The sequence below is a fragment of the Chenopodium album genome, chromosome 21 (assembly GCF_948465745.1).
Source record: "Chenopodium album chromosome 21, dcCheAlbu1.1, whole genome shotgun sequence".
Lineage (NCBI taxonomy): Eukaryota > Viridiplantae > Streptophyta > Magnoliopsida > Caryophyllales > Amaranthaceae > Chenopodium > Chenopodium album.
Window position 1 is genome coordinate 32285278 of NC_137854.1, and position 15001 is coordinate 32300278.

The 15001-nt window shown below is 33.9% G+C and overlaps 1 protein-coding gene across 2 annotated transcripts; it reads right to left on the bottom strand.

Moving 5' to 3' along the window:
• Window positions 1-7999: 7999 nt before the first annotated feature.
• Window positions 8000-14276, bottom strand: LOC145602472 (GPI mannosyltransferase 1-like). Of its 2 annotated transcripts, XM_081658660.1 has the most exons (6): window positions 13928-14276; window positions 12999-13147; window positions 11334-11606; window positions 10665-10847; window positions 8613-9151; window positions 8000-8482 (listed from the first exon to the last, which is right to left on the bottom strand). In XM_081658660.1, the coding sequence occupies exons 3-6, from the start codon at window positions 11599-11601 to the stop codon at window positions 8162-8164; spliced, it is 1311 nt and encodes a 436-aa protein (XP_081514786.1). In that variant the 5' UTR covers window positions 11602-11606; window positions 12999-13147; window positions 13928-14276; the 3' UTR covers window positions 8000-8161. The 2 variants fall into 2 exon arrangements, with proteins under 2 accessions (XP_081514786.1, XP_081514787.1); XM_081658661.1 differs by lacking the exons at window positions 12999-13147; window positions 13928-14276 and adding an exon at window positions 11822-12991.
• Between the last annotated feature and the right edge of the window lie 725 nt (window positions 14277-15001).

Sequence of the window (15001 nt, forward strand, 5' to 3'; positions counted from 1 at the left end):
TGAACTGAACTGAACTGATTGGAACTGAACTGAACTGATTGGAGCTAAACTGAACTGAACTGAAATGAAATTAAGTAAATATGAACAGGCCCTTAGTGGTAAAGTCTGAATTTTTTAGTTATCAATGATAATCACGAATTAATATTATTAATTAAGCTCATTATAACATTGATGATAGTAAAATATCATTAAGTGATTAATCACGGATAATCTTGGTTAAGTATGATTGAATTTACATTAGTACCCTTCAATTTAAAAACAAAAAAAAAATTCCAAACACCTCCCCACACCCACCCAGCCATCCCAATACGAGCACCAAACCGAGCATCGACACGCCGTTTTTGACCCTCTGATCTCGAAATTAAAAGCAGGATTTGAAGAAGATGAAGAAGAAGAATTGACGCCGGATTTAGCACCCGCCATTGGAGTAGCTTTTCCTTGAGGTTTGAACCCATAATCACTTGATACAATCCCTAAATATCATTTTTTTTCTTTCCTCTCCATCTATCTTCCATTAACCACGAGTCCATGATCGAGGAGAGAGAATGACAGATGAGGGAAAATTTGGGGGCAAAATTAAAATGGGGTTGAAGAAGATGATCATTTTGGGGAAAATTTTTATTTCCAACAATTGGTTATTGGTAGTGGATCTAATCTAATAGATTTGAAGAAATAATGGAGGAATGTAAAAAAGAAAAGAAAGAAAAAGAAAAAGGTGGGGAATTCGTGGCAGAAGAAAGAATTAATGGAGGTAGAAAGAAAAACGGAAGAAGAAAGAAGGTTGGGGTAAATTAAATGGGGGTAGTTGCGTATTTTTACAGTCCCAATAGTTAAACCATGGTTAAAAATTAACAATTTACTTAACTTAATTTACCATTGACTTAGTAATATTAATTTGTAATTACCATGGATAATTAAAAGTTTCAGCATTTACCACTGAGAAAAAAATAAAAATTCGTGATTACCAAAGAGAATTTCCCAAAAGAATTAAATAAATAAATAAAAGTACAGAGTATTTGAATGGAGGAAATCGTAACCAAAAAGACTTTGATGATAAACAAAATTTGTACTCCGTAATCAGCTTTCTATTAAATATAAGTTCCACAATAATTGATACTCCCTCCGTCCCTTATTGATAGTCCTTTATGGTCTAATTTAAGTCCCAAAATGATAGCCCCATTTGTTTTTTCAAACTAATATTAATATTATTATTTTTTTTTTTTTACCAAATTCCCATCAATTTGCAACAATAATTGTGCAAATTTTGCTTCCCTATGTAAATTTTGCATTCCCATATACTTTAACTCGTAATATTTTTCTCTCTACTTTTTTGCATACCCCATGTAAATTTACCTTTTCAATGTACTTTTACTACTTATTTAAGTTTCTTAATTCCCATGAACTTTAACTATAAGGAACTATCGGGATTATCAATAAGGGACGAAGGGAGTATAATCAGATTTTGGAGGATGCAACCCCCAACCCACAAGGGGAGCTTTACAAAATCCTCATACTGACTAGACAATTCTGTTAAATTATTTACCATTTGAACTCGATAAACAATTTTTTGTTATTCAAATTGATAAACTGGAGCATCCTCGTGAATGTGTGATGTTGGTCCCTATTGAAGTTAGAAATTGGAAGGCCATGGTAAATTAATTGTGAACTACAGGAAGTCAGGGAGCTTAATTCTTCCGGTTTAAACGCAAAGGGATTTAAGATATGGTTGGATCTAGGATCCGATAACTCCACAAGAGATCTTGACTACGAGAATACACCTTGTTAAATTCGCCTAGAATTTTCGAATCCACCTTTATGGATCTTTTTTTAGGCGGAAGTTTTTTTTATAAAAAAAAAAAAAACGACGACTTACAGAATCCTCTGACGACAGCTCCGGAGACAGCTCCGGAGTACGAATGTTGTCGTCATCCATCGTCCTAAACTCGTTTAAACTAGATAACGATTTTTTAGTGGTGGATCGAAAAAAGTGGGGTTGGATGTCGTGGGGACCGATGTGGTGGGCTTTGGATTTTTCTTTACCACGTGGTACAAATTAGAGGGGTCGGTATGATATAATGATGGCCATGACCCATAAATGACCATTTTATAGCCCAACTTTCAAAAGGGGCAAAATTGTCCATTCATAAGAAAAAGGGAGTGTTCCCTTGTAAAAGGGGAGCAATGTTTAGCAACTCACTTTTATTTTCATAGGATTTCGAATCTGAAGACGGCGGTGATGGTGTGAATTATATTGTGAATTTTGTCACGGACACGTTATTTCCAATGTTTGATGATGCAGTTAAATGGGCGGATGCTGTTTCAATAAATCTGTGATTTATTTTGGTGAAATCGTCTTATAACAAAACTAGAGATGGTCGGCCGTATCGATATTTAAAATGTGATTAGGAACGAAAGAGCAAGCCGAGAGATTAAGAGAACGCGATACGGAAGGACACAAAAACCAAAGCTAATGCTTGTCCTTTCTACATCAAGATATATTATGAATTCACAACTGACAGTTGGAAGATCTGTGCAAAAAATGATGAAACCGGGACCCATAACCATCCAATGATTGTGTATCAGATGGGTTGAGCCCTAGTGCAAAAAAGGTTGTGCGTGACATGACAAAGTCCAAGGTTGTGCCGCGTAACATTATGACAACTGTTGCAGAGCAATTTCTTGATGATCATCCAAACATCAGACACATTTACAATTGCCGGAATGACTTGAGAACGGAGATATCTAAAGGCAGAGGAGTTGTTCAGCAATTTCTTCATTTGGCGAGACAGAGTCAATATATTTACTGGGTCAAGTCCGATGACCTCGGCGTTCTGCAACATGCGTTTATGGTGCACGCAGCCACGGTGAACATACTCCGCACATACATACATGTAATAGGTATGGATTCGACTTACAAGACCAAACGATATGAGATGCCGTTCTTTGAGATAGTAGGTCTAACATCGACAAACCATAATTTCCTAATGGATTATGTGTTCATGCGCAACGAGTGCTCGACAAGCTATCGGTGGGTGTTGTAGAGATTAAGAGAATTGATTGGGTTTGATAAAGAGCCTACAGTATTTTTGTCAGACCGTGAACTTGGCCTTTGTGCGGCTTTGAGAGAAGTGTTTCTAGGGACGTCGCATGTACTCTGTCGATGACACATTAACAAAGATGTGGAGGCTAGGGTACTTGATATGTTCAAAAACAAGAAGATTGGTGCGCGTTTTAAAAATGGCAAATGGAAACACATCATGGATGCTACAACCGAGGCGGAGTATGATTTTACTCTAGCTACAATGAAAGCTAGGTGGGCAAGTTTCCGGCAGTGATTTTTTATGTTGAGAGAACATTGCTTTGTCATAAAACCAAATTTGTGACAAGTTGGACGAACCAAGTTCTTCACTTTGATAAAACGTGTAGAGTTGAGAGCCAACATTCAGCAGTGAAGACGTGGTTTGAATCATCGACAAGTTTGTTGTTTTACTCTAACAGTTGTTGTCTTTACTTCGTTACTGGAATTCTAATATAAATATTATAACGTTTAATAATCTGAATCAATGACAGATTATTAAAAACATTATAATATTTTGGCTCTCTACTCTACAGTTACTCGTGTTATCAAAGTGAAGAACTTTGGTTCGTCCTATATGTCACAAATTTGGTTTTATGACAAAGCCATGTTCTCTCAACATAAAAAATCACTGCCGAAAAACTTACCACCTAGCTTTCATTGTAGCTAGAGCAAAATCATACTCCGCCTCGGTTGTAGCATCCATGATGTGTTTCCATTTGCCATTTTTAAATTTCGCACCATTCTTATTGTTTTTGAACTTATCAATCACCCTAGCCTCCACATCTTTGTTAATGTGTCATCGACAGGGTGAATGTGACGTCCCTGGAAACACTTCTCTCAAAGCTGCACAAAGGCCAAGTTCACGGTCTGACAAAAATATCGTTGGCTCTTTATCAAACCCAATCAACTCTCTTAATCTCTACAACACCCACCAATAGCTTGTCGTGCACTCGTTGCGCATGAACACATATTCAACTAGGAAATTATGGTTTGTCGGTGTTAGACCTACTATCTTAAAGAACGACGTTCCATATCGTTTGGTCTTGTAAGTCGAATCCATACCTATTACATGTAGGTATGTGCGAAGTATGTTCACTGTGACTGGGTGCACCATAAACGCATGTTGCAGAATGCCGAGTTCATCGGCCGTGACCCAGTAAATATACTGACAATGTCTCGCCAAATGAAGAAATTGCTGAACAATTCCTTTGCCTTCATATATCTCCGTTCTCAAATCATTCCGGCAATTGTAAATATGTCTGATGTTTGGATGATCACCAGAAAATTGCACTGCAATAGTTGTCATAATGTTACGCGGCGCAACCTTGGACTTTGTCATGTCACACATAACGTTTTCACCAAAATATCGATACGACCGACCATCTCTAGTATTGTTGTACGACGATTTCACCAAAATAAATCCCAGATTTATGGAAACAGCATCCGCCCATTTAACTGCATCATCAAACGTTGGAATTAACGTGTCCGTGACAAAATTCACACTATAATCCACACCATCGCCGCCGTCTTCAGATTCTAAATCCAACGAAAATAAAAGTCGTCGCTCCCCTTTTACAAGGGAACGCTCCCTTTTTCACATGAATGGACAATTTTGCCCTTTTGCATGTTGGACTATAAAATGGTCATTTTCAGGCCATGACCATTATTACATCATACCGACCCCTCTAATTTGTACCATGTGGTTAAGAAAACTCTTAAGCCCACCACATCGATCCCCACGACATCCTATCCAATTTTTCTCGATCCGCCACCAAAAAATTATCATATTTTTGCGACGGGTTTAGGACGATGGACGACGACAACATTCATACTCCGGAGATGTCGTTGGAGGATTCTGTAAGTCTGTTTTTTTATTATTATTTGAAAAACTGATTTCCGCCTAAAAACACCGGATCCACCAAGGCAGATGCGGAAATTTTAGGCGGATCTTCACATCCGTCTAGAATTTCCACATCTGCCTAGGTGGATCCGGAAATTCTAGGCGAATCTACCAAGGTGGATCCGATTATTTTGGGTAGAAGTCTGCTTTTTTTTTTTATTTTTTTTATTTTTGAATTAATTACATTTATTAATGTAATATTCATATTAGTATTATAAGTTTTACTATGGTTATTATGTTTTTGATAATTTAAGTAATTAGTATTGATGATATTATTGTTAGAGCTGTCAATTCGGGTAAACGGGTGGGGTTTGGGTTTGGTAAAAATGGGTCGGGTCAACTCGGGTCGGGTCAATTCGGGTAAATGTCGTAACCTATGCGAGTCGGGTTCGAGTTGGGTCATGCTTGAGTCGGGTCACGTCGGATCTTACATCTTATCGGGTTTGGGTCGGGTTACATTCGGGTCAGGTGAATAATAGGTCGGGTTTATTTCAGGTTTTCACGGGTTAGGGTCATTCTCGGGTTCGAGTCAGGTTCGGTTCAAGTCAATAATTTGTGAGTTAAAATCATTTTGGGTCATTTTCAGGTTTGAGTCGGGTTTGGTTTAAATCAATAATTTGCGGGTCATAATCAGGTCGGGTCATTCTTGGATTCAAGTCGAGTTCGGTTCAAATCAATAATTTGTGGATTATAATAAGGTCGGGTCATTTCCAAGTCAAACAAATTTTCGGGTTCAAGTCGGCAAGTCAATGATTTATGGGTTATAATCAGATCGGGTCATTTCCAAGACGGGTCAGTCTCGGATTCAAGTTAGGTTTGGTTCAAGTCAATAATTTGCAGGTTATAATCAGGTCATTTCAAAGTCGAATCATTCTCAAGGTTCAAGTCGACAAGTCAATAATTTACGGGTTATAATCAGGCCAGGTCATTTCCAAGTTGGGTCATTCTCGGGTTCGGTTCAAGTAAATAATTTTCAGGTTATAATCATGTCGGTCTTTTATAAGTCTTGTCATTCTCGGAATAATTTGCGGGTTATAATAATCAAGTCGGGTCATTTCCAAGTTGGTTCATGTTCGGATTCGAGTATCAAAATAGTGGCTTAATCTGAGTTTAAGGTTGATGTCAGGCCGGGTCATATCACGTTCAGTTATATTTTTTGGGTTGGTTTGTTAACGGTTCATGTAATGACGTTCACGTTTAATCATTATCAATTTCTTCATTTATTGTAAGAGAAATAATTTCAGATAAGTTTAAATTTGAGCTAATATATATATACATACATATATATATATATATATATATATATATATATATATATATATATATATATATATATATATATATATATATATATATATATATATATATATATATATTATTTACAGTAAAATTCGGGTTGGCTCAATAACAAGTCGGGTTGAATTTGGGTCGGGTCAATAACAAGTCGGGTTGATTTCAGGTCGAGTTTGTAACGGCTAAGGTTGAATTTCGAGTCGGGTTAGTAACAGGTCGGGTTAAATTCGAGTGAGGTTGAATTCAGGTCGGGTTAAATTTGGATTTTGACGGGTTAAACAGGTTTGGGTCTATTTCGGTTCAGGTCGGGTTCGGTTAAGGTCAATAATTTACGGGTTACATTCGAGTCGAGTCATCTCGAGGTCGATTCATGTTCGGGTTCGGGTCTCAAATACTCGAGTCAACTCAGGTCTAGGGTTGGTTTCAGGTCGAGTCAAGTCGGGTTCGGGTCACCATTTTTTTGGGTTCAAACGGGTCGGTTAATAGTCGGGTTAGGGTCGGTATTTCGAGTCGGGTCAGCTTTTGACAGCTCTAATTATTGTTCTTGTAATAAGTATTTATTTTTATTATAGTTATTAGTATTAAATTATTGTTAATATTATTAATATTTATTTTTAAATTTATTAACTTAATCTTCGTACTCCGTATTAGTATTATAATTGTTAATCTGGTTATTTTATGATTTGAGCTGCCACTTTCCTCTAATAATAATACCCTTGGCCCATCAAATTAAATTTGTGAGTAAGGCACATGTAACTATGTAAGTGATGACACTCTAACTTCAATTATTTTGAAGGAAAAAACAAAAAAAAAAAAATTTAAAAAAATAATTACAATTGTAAATTTGTACTACATAAAAATAATTTTCAAGGATGAGAAAAATCAGGAAATACCAGTTAATCAATTTAATAAACAAAAAATGGCAAAATTGTATTAAATATAGGTCCTATTATTGTTGATTTATTTACGAAAATATCATATTCACTGGACATATATGTTGTTTTATTTACCATTTTGCCATTTGATAAACAAATTTTGTTTATCGAATTGATTAAGTAGGACTACCTCGAGAAAAATGGTAGTATAAGGTAGAAAATGGAATAGAAGAGTGGAAACGGACATAAGGAGTAGAAAGGAAAAACTGACATCCCTTTTAGATTTTTTTTCCCCACTCCTGAAAACACTATTCGGATATCAAATATCAAAATGCAGTCATTTGAAGAAAAAAAACCAGAGAGTAATGGTTAGATACACCAATCAATAATCTAGAGTATTAGAGGGAGAAAAACAAAAACAAAAAAAAAAAAAGGAAAGAAAGAAAGAAAGAGAATGCACGGTTGGAAATGAAATTTTGACAATGTAGCTTAGAAGACAATCAATATGCTCATACAGTTTTCTACTTCGTATACGCAACACTAAAGGCTAAAATAAAAGCATTAACTACTAATAAAATGAAATTCCATATAAGGTTAGGCTGTGTAAATCAGTACCAAATTTCACATTCACAATATCAGCAATGCTAATGAATCAAGCTAGATCCATCCTAAACTTGACTCATATAGACTTAGTATAGCTTTGGCTCAAGTTAAATCGATCATGAGCATGAAGAAGACTAAAATTAAGCTCATGCGAACCAAACTATCCACCCAAACAAGATTAAGCTTATCAAAGAACTCAAGCCCAGCTCTTTTCTTTGGGAATGTAAAAGTCATAGCAATTTGTCCATATAATTCAAAAAATCACCTTTCTTTTTTCAGTATTGCAAGGTAGCATGAGGGAAAAGGAGTAATAACTTATTTGGTAACAAATCATCTAACTCATACATGTAGTAACAAAAGTTAAGTTACAAGAAATTACCTGAAATCTAACTGTATCAAAGCTCTAATTGCTTACTTGACTTTTATTCGCCCTTTTGAGTCTTTTGAGGTTGCGCTAAGGTGTTGAAATATGGGAGAGTATCTATGACAGCAAATCATCACAATGAGAACGTAACAGTTAGCAGCTAAGAATAATAGGCTTGCAATCCAAAGAGGTAAGAACACATTCTTGCCCTTGAATTCCAGTAAGTAACCCCACATCAGCCAGTGAAGTTGAGTCCCCATCCAAATCACAATACAGGAGAGTCCTTCCCATTTCATTTTCATTTTACTCCATGGCAATACCACTGGTATCAAGGAAAAGAACCACACAAAATACTGTGCCGTAATTACCTGATGTTGAGAGGGGGAAAAAAACTCAAAATTTGCATGTATACAACAATCACTTAAAGACTACAGGCATTAATAAGAAAACAAAAAACAAGAAGAGAAAAAATGGCAAAAGGAAAGGAAAATTACAAACCTTATTGAATGCTACAAATGCCACTGTCTGCACAAGAAAGCAGAAGGGAAGATCGAGGGCATATTTGAACATAAGAACCAGCTGAACGGTAAACTGTGGCAGGAAAGAGACAAGCTTTTCAAGTATTGAGAGCTCATGCTCATAATGAAGGTATATGTGATAGAAATATATGGAGAAATTATGCCTAGGATCAGTTCGTGTGAGATGGTAAAGCAATGCCTCATGTAGAAATTCCCACCCATATAAATAATAAAAGAGACCCGTGAAACCAAAGAAGACAGCACCTGATATCAATCCAAACAGGATCCTAGTGCCTGAAAAAAAGCTCGCAAGTGCAGTCCACAAAGACTTCGGGTCTGTATCACTTAAGCGTTGAGGTGATTTTTCTTGATCAGAGCTCCAGTTCACAAGCATGGGCTTCTGACCAGATTGGATGACTCGTGGATCAAGAACTAATATTATGGGAAGTGCATATATAATAGGATATATTCGGAAGTGGACAATAAGTCCATACCATATTGCAGCTTGGTAGACCTTCCCTGTTGACAGATAAGAGCAGAAAATCACAAGACATTATGAAATTAGTACAATTAGCTCAAGATAAAAAAAAAATCTGTAATGTCTTACGGTCAGATATTGCTATAAACATGAAGTAAACATACAAAACAAGCTTGATAGAACATTGTAAGTTGCACCACACAGTAGAAATGCGGTTAAAAAATTCCTTCCTCCATTTTTTAATAGTTGCAACACACGCTTTTTCACGGTATTTAAGAAAGGTGGGGTTTACATGATATAATACACTTGAAAATAGGATGAGTAGTTATTAGGAGTGTAATTTAGTGGGCCATGTGCTTTAAATAAGGGAAATAGTATAGTTTTTCCCTAAAATAACTTTCCATTTATAGTGTGTTGCAAGTATTGTGAGTTTTGTGACATTTCCATTTTAGGGAAGTGTTGCAAGTATTAAAAAACGGAGGAAGTATATAACATGTACATCCACTGACATGTACAAATATCAAGTGCCACTTACTATACTTGCATCTGTCAAAAGCATTCACTTAGCAAACCTAAAGCATATAATCTCATTTATTAGTCGTTCAAGTCATCAAGTGTTTTAAACTCTAACGAGTAGCAGTAGAAGTACTTCATTTCCTAAATTTATGATGGTATATTGTCAAAAGACTGGTCTTTCGCATTTAAGAGCACTAATTCATATACAAATTAATACTTACACACAATATCTAGAAAATTTCGACAGGATACTATGTAAAGACTGCTTTTGTTAGAAAATTCAAAACCATTTCTACAATTTATTTACATATATGACGTATACTTACACATATGAACATGTATATATATATATATATATATATATATATATATATATATATATATACCATCCATTCCAGTTTTTTTATTCTACTTTAAATTAAATTGTTTGAGGCACAGATTTCACCCAAACAAAAAAAGAGGGGGGGTAATGATTTATCTCTCTGTGCATGCATAGAAATTGTGAACTTACAAGCTGCAATAACGAGAACTACTCAAGAAAAACTGTCGAATTCAAGAAATTTCTCAGTGAAGAAGGTAGACTTGAATCTGGAGGGCCTCAATGATGAAGAATACTTTCTACAACAATGAACATTAACATATACAATTTTAACATGAGCAATTTCCACTGTATATCATTCTGCTAGCACTCCCCAGATTTTATTTTTCACAACAGTAGTGAGAGATTTCTTTCATGTTTTTCCCTTTTCAACAGCTCCTAATAGTATATCACTATTATCTTAGCTCACAAAGAATGAAACCCATGTCAAAGCACAAGTTGAACCTATCAGGGTAAAAGCTACCAATTATTGCAGTCTTGGCATTAGTTTAAATTTTTGAGGTTCCTTAAGTATTGAGTGATGAACTTGTCATAGAGGTTTTTTTTTTAAGCTTGTGTGATTTCACATTCATAAAAAGCAAAAGACAAACTGAAAGACTAAAAAAGAATATTTACATGAAAAGAAAGAAAAGAAAAGAAATTTCAATTTAGAATATTACCCCTCATAATACAGGTAATGATCCACAAGATTACTGCACAAACAAGAGGTTCACAATTTCCACGAGTTCCAATGGTGAAGGTAAATGGGTTGAAAAGCCATGCCATCATGCAGTAAGTGCATATTTTCTCTGGTACTCCACGTAGCTTCAAAATGGAACGAATTAAGTATCCAACTAGCAGATCTGCAAATTAGAAATGTTGCAACTCAGATGATGGCCAAATAAACTTGTGCACGTCATATTTCCTAGTACACTCCCAAATCTGAAAATAGCAAGACCACAGTAACAGAAGTTATGACAAAGAAATTGTTGACCACAACAATGGATCAGAGATTTCTCTTCTTTCTAATGATACATTAAGCTCCACCACAATACATATTTAAAAAAAAAAAAAAAAAAAAAAAAAAAAAAAAAAAAAAAAAAAGCAAGCAAATTCAAAATATCATAAAAATTGGTCATCCTAAACCAAAAACAGAAGCTCAACCAAAGTTAAATGCCAAAATTTCAAGTGTTTAGAATGGAAGAATTTATTTCCACATACTTGAGGAATGTACATCAAAAAAAGAGCAGGGATAAGATGTGTCACAAAGAAATTGAATTTCAGATATCTAAAAGTAATGCCAAGTAAAATAGCTTTTTTCTAGAGCTGTTAGGATGATTCTTTCATACCTGCAGCTGAGAATAGATATTTCCCCCAAGAGTGATGAAAAACCGCATTTGGTATGAGTAGAAAGGCGAGCAATGGTGAATAACGATACGTGGTCCTTTTGAAAGGAGACTCCCCAGAAGACATCAAAGTAGCAGCATCAGAAAATACAAGATAATCAACATCAGTGTATCTAACTTCCATATGGGAGTCTTGCCAATCTCCATAGAGGATCAATAGTACCCGTAAAATGGTTGAGAATATGAGCACTGACTGAAAATTAATCACCATGGATGCTGCATGGGACAAAAATCTTGTTGGAGTAAGTTCAAATTAGCTTTTCAAATTTTCATCAAACTATAAATGACTGAACATTCATCAATACAATACAAGTATCAAAGCCAATTCCACGAGTGTGAAATACTTGTGTTGAGAAGGACAACCTGTAGTTTGTGTCAAGATAAACAAGAGAGAAAGAACCTGAACTAAAATGAAGTAATCACAATCTTACCCTCAAACCAAGTGCAAATGAAGGCAGTCGACGGAGGTTCAAGACCGGTGGTGCACGTTATCCTTAAACTACTCAGTAGCTTCAACTTCTAATCAAATACCATCAAAAGGACATCATATAGGCAAAATTTGATTTTTGAAGCAACTTCAAACAATCATCTCTCAAGTCCTCCCAGGCCTATGAAAGTCTACATCTAAATTCAAATATTTTATTGAAGATGTTGGAGTTAAGTTTCCTCTTGAAATGAATTCTATTTCCCGCTATTCAAGCTAAAAATATACTTTTGATGTTTCAATCTTTTTACTAACATATCTCATTTCATGTTTATTGATGCATCATTTTAATTACTAACATCCTTAATAATCAATATGTAAAAATAATAAATTGAAGCAAATCTAACAAGATTCTACATGTTTATATATTTCCTTAAGAATATCATCAAATTTTAGTCAAAGTAGTGTATGTAAATAGTGTATAAGTCATAGTGTTGCAAGTATAAAGAGATGGAGGAAGTATGTCCTAGGCTTGGTACTCACATTAATATGTTTCAATGACTGCTCGGGTCATATTAGTATTAAGAGGCAATGCATGATCAACAAAAAATCAACCCGATATATATTTACAACACCGTGATTAAATCTGAGATCGCGGATACATTGTTCCCACATAGAGATCATTCCATCTATTCGACTATAGCACACATTGCATTGATACTAGTCCGAGTCTTGTCTCCTACATACCAGTATCAAATGCAAGATGCTTAAAACTATATGACCAAAAGTGGATACAAATCAGAGTTCTAATTAACATTTGATCGAAATTACTCCGTATAATTTTACATATTCAAAAATTGTTTTTACATCTTTGCATCTATAAATCAAATTGTCCCAACGAGAAAATGTTCAATTTCATACTTATATCTTAACATTGATTAGCAACCAAAATTGACTCTACAATCTAATTAAGCTCCAAACATAGATACATTCTTCTTGCTTAAGAATATCAACAAAAATTGCTCGTTATTACCTTACATGTTTTCATTAATAACAGGCAATAGTTCAATAATCCACATTAGAAGAACCCTAATTTGATTGTACTGAAATTTAAATTAACGATGAATTCTTGATTGTTAAATTGATATTCGATTATTAAGAAAAGATAGAACAAAACTTCTTACCTCAGAAGCAACTTCAATGGAGGAGTGAAAGCTCAGAATACGCTGTAATGGAAAGACAGAGAAATAGGTGCAACGTTAAAGTGAAAAGCTCCCGACAGTGGCGGATCCAGGATTTCCGTCCTTGTGAGTCACCCTGAATAATTGATCACCTGTAAAAGAAAAAAAAAAAAAAAAAAAATTCGAATCCAAAAATACTAACAAAAATATATATATGACAACCACCTTCATTTCAATCATTCAATCAAACAAAAATAATCCATACTACAACCAAATAGTACCTAAATAATTCATCTTACAAACTAAAAGTACTACAAATAATATATTACAATCACATAGTACAATAAACTATTACAATTGTTCATGACGAGTTTTCATATTTGTTCATTAGTAAGATGTGGAGTGGAAATTTGTTCATTTGGAGAAGAATTTTGTTGACTAGGAGGATGAGGATTACATTTAGCAAAGAAACTAGCGATATTCTGCATTTTATTTGGAGTACGTTTCCGCTTCATTCTGAAAATCATTGAAGCAAATAAGCAATTACAAAAAAAAATCAGCAATTCATTTATACAATCATATATACACATTACACAATTTCAGTTCATTTGAATACACATAATACATTCAAATATCAATCAAATCTGAATCAAATGACCACCTAATCAACAATTCTGCATTTCAACACCACAAATCCACAATGAACAACATTACAAGATTTACAACAAGCAACAACCTGTCATTCTGTCAATTTCAAATTTTCAAGACTATAAAATTATAATTTATAAATGACTGAAAATCTGAAATTATAATTAATTAAGTAATTAACACAAAAATGAACAACAAATCTACAATTCAGTTCAATTTAATCAATCAAATGACTGAAATTATACAAATTTATAATTAACAAAACAAATTAAAGGTGTAAATACCTTGCTGCTTGCTCAGTTCAGTCAGTTGCCTTCAAATCCTTCAATCGGTGGTCCGTGCTACTGTGCTAGAGAGACCGCTGCTCGGCGGCGTTACTGGCGTAGATCTGAGATTCCGAGGGGCGAGGGCGGCGGGCAGGCTTGAAGAGTTGAAGGACAACAGTCCAGTCGGGCCTTAGGGATGAACGACGAACGACGAACGACTGAACTGTTGTTTGAACGACGAACGGATGAACGTCTGATTGTCTGAAGACTGAAGGTAGGCTGCTCCGGCGAACTACTAGGCTCCCGAGAGGAAAAAATGGAATGAAAAAGCATTGAACAGGAAGGGCCAGTGGGGAGGTGGAGGGGATTTCTGTTTTTTTTTTTTAAAAAAAAAAATAAATTAAAATTAAAAAAAATAGTAGTATATGGAAAATTTGCTTTAGTAAACTCAAACTTTTTGATTTTCTCAATGTAAACATTGAAAAACATACTTCGGCCTTGTTCTTTTGAGCTTCTGGGCAGAGCAGAGCAGATTTCAGCACAGCAGAGCAGATTGAAGCAGAGCAGAGCCGAGCAGATTTCATTATTATTATTGTTATTATTATTATTATTATTATTATTAGTTATAAGTATTATTATTACTATTATTATCATTATTATAATTACTATTATTATTAAATATTAATTATTATAATATTGTTATTAATTATTAATTATTATTATTAAATATTATATATTATTATTATTAAATATTAATTATTATTATTATTATTTAAAATTAATTATTATTAAATATTAATTATTTATTACTATTATTAAATATTAATTATTATTATTAAATATTAATTATTATTATTATTATTAAATATTAATTATTTATTATTATTATTAAATATTAATTATTTATTATTATTATTAAATATTAATTATTATTATTATTATTAAACATTAATTCTTATTATTATTAAATATCAATTATTATTATTATTATTATTAAATATTATTATTATTAAATATTAATTATTATTAAATATTAATTATTATTATTATTAAATATTAATTATTATTATTATTATTTAATATTAATTATTA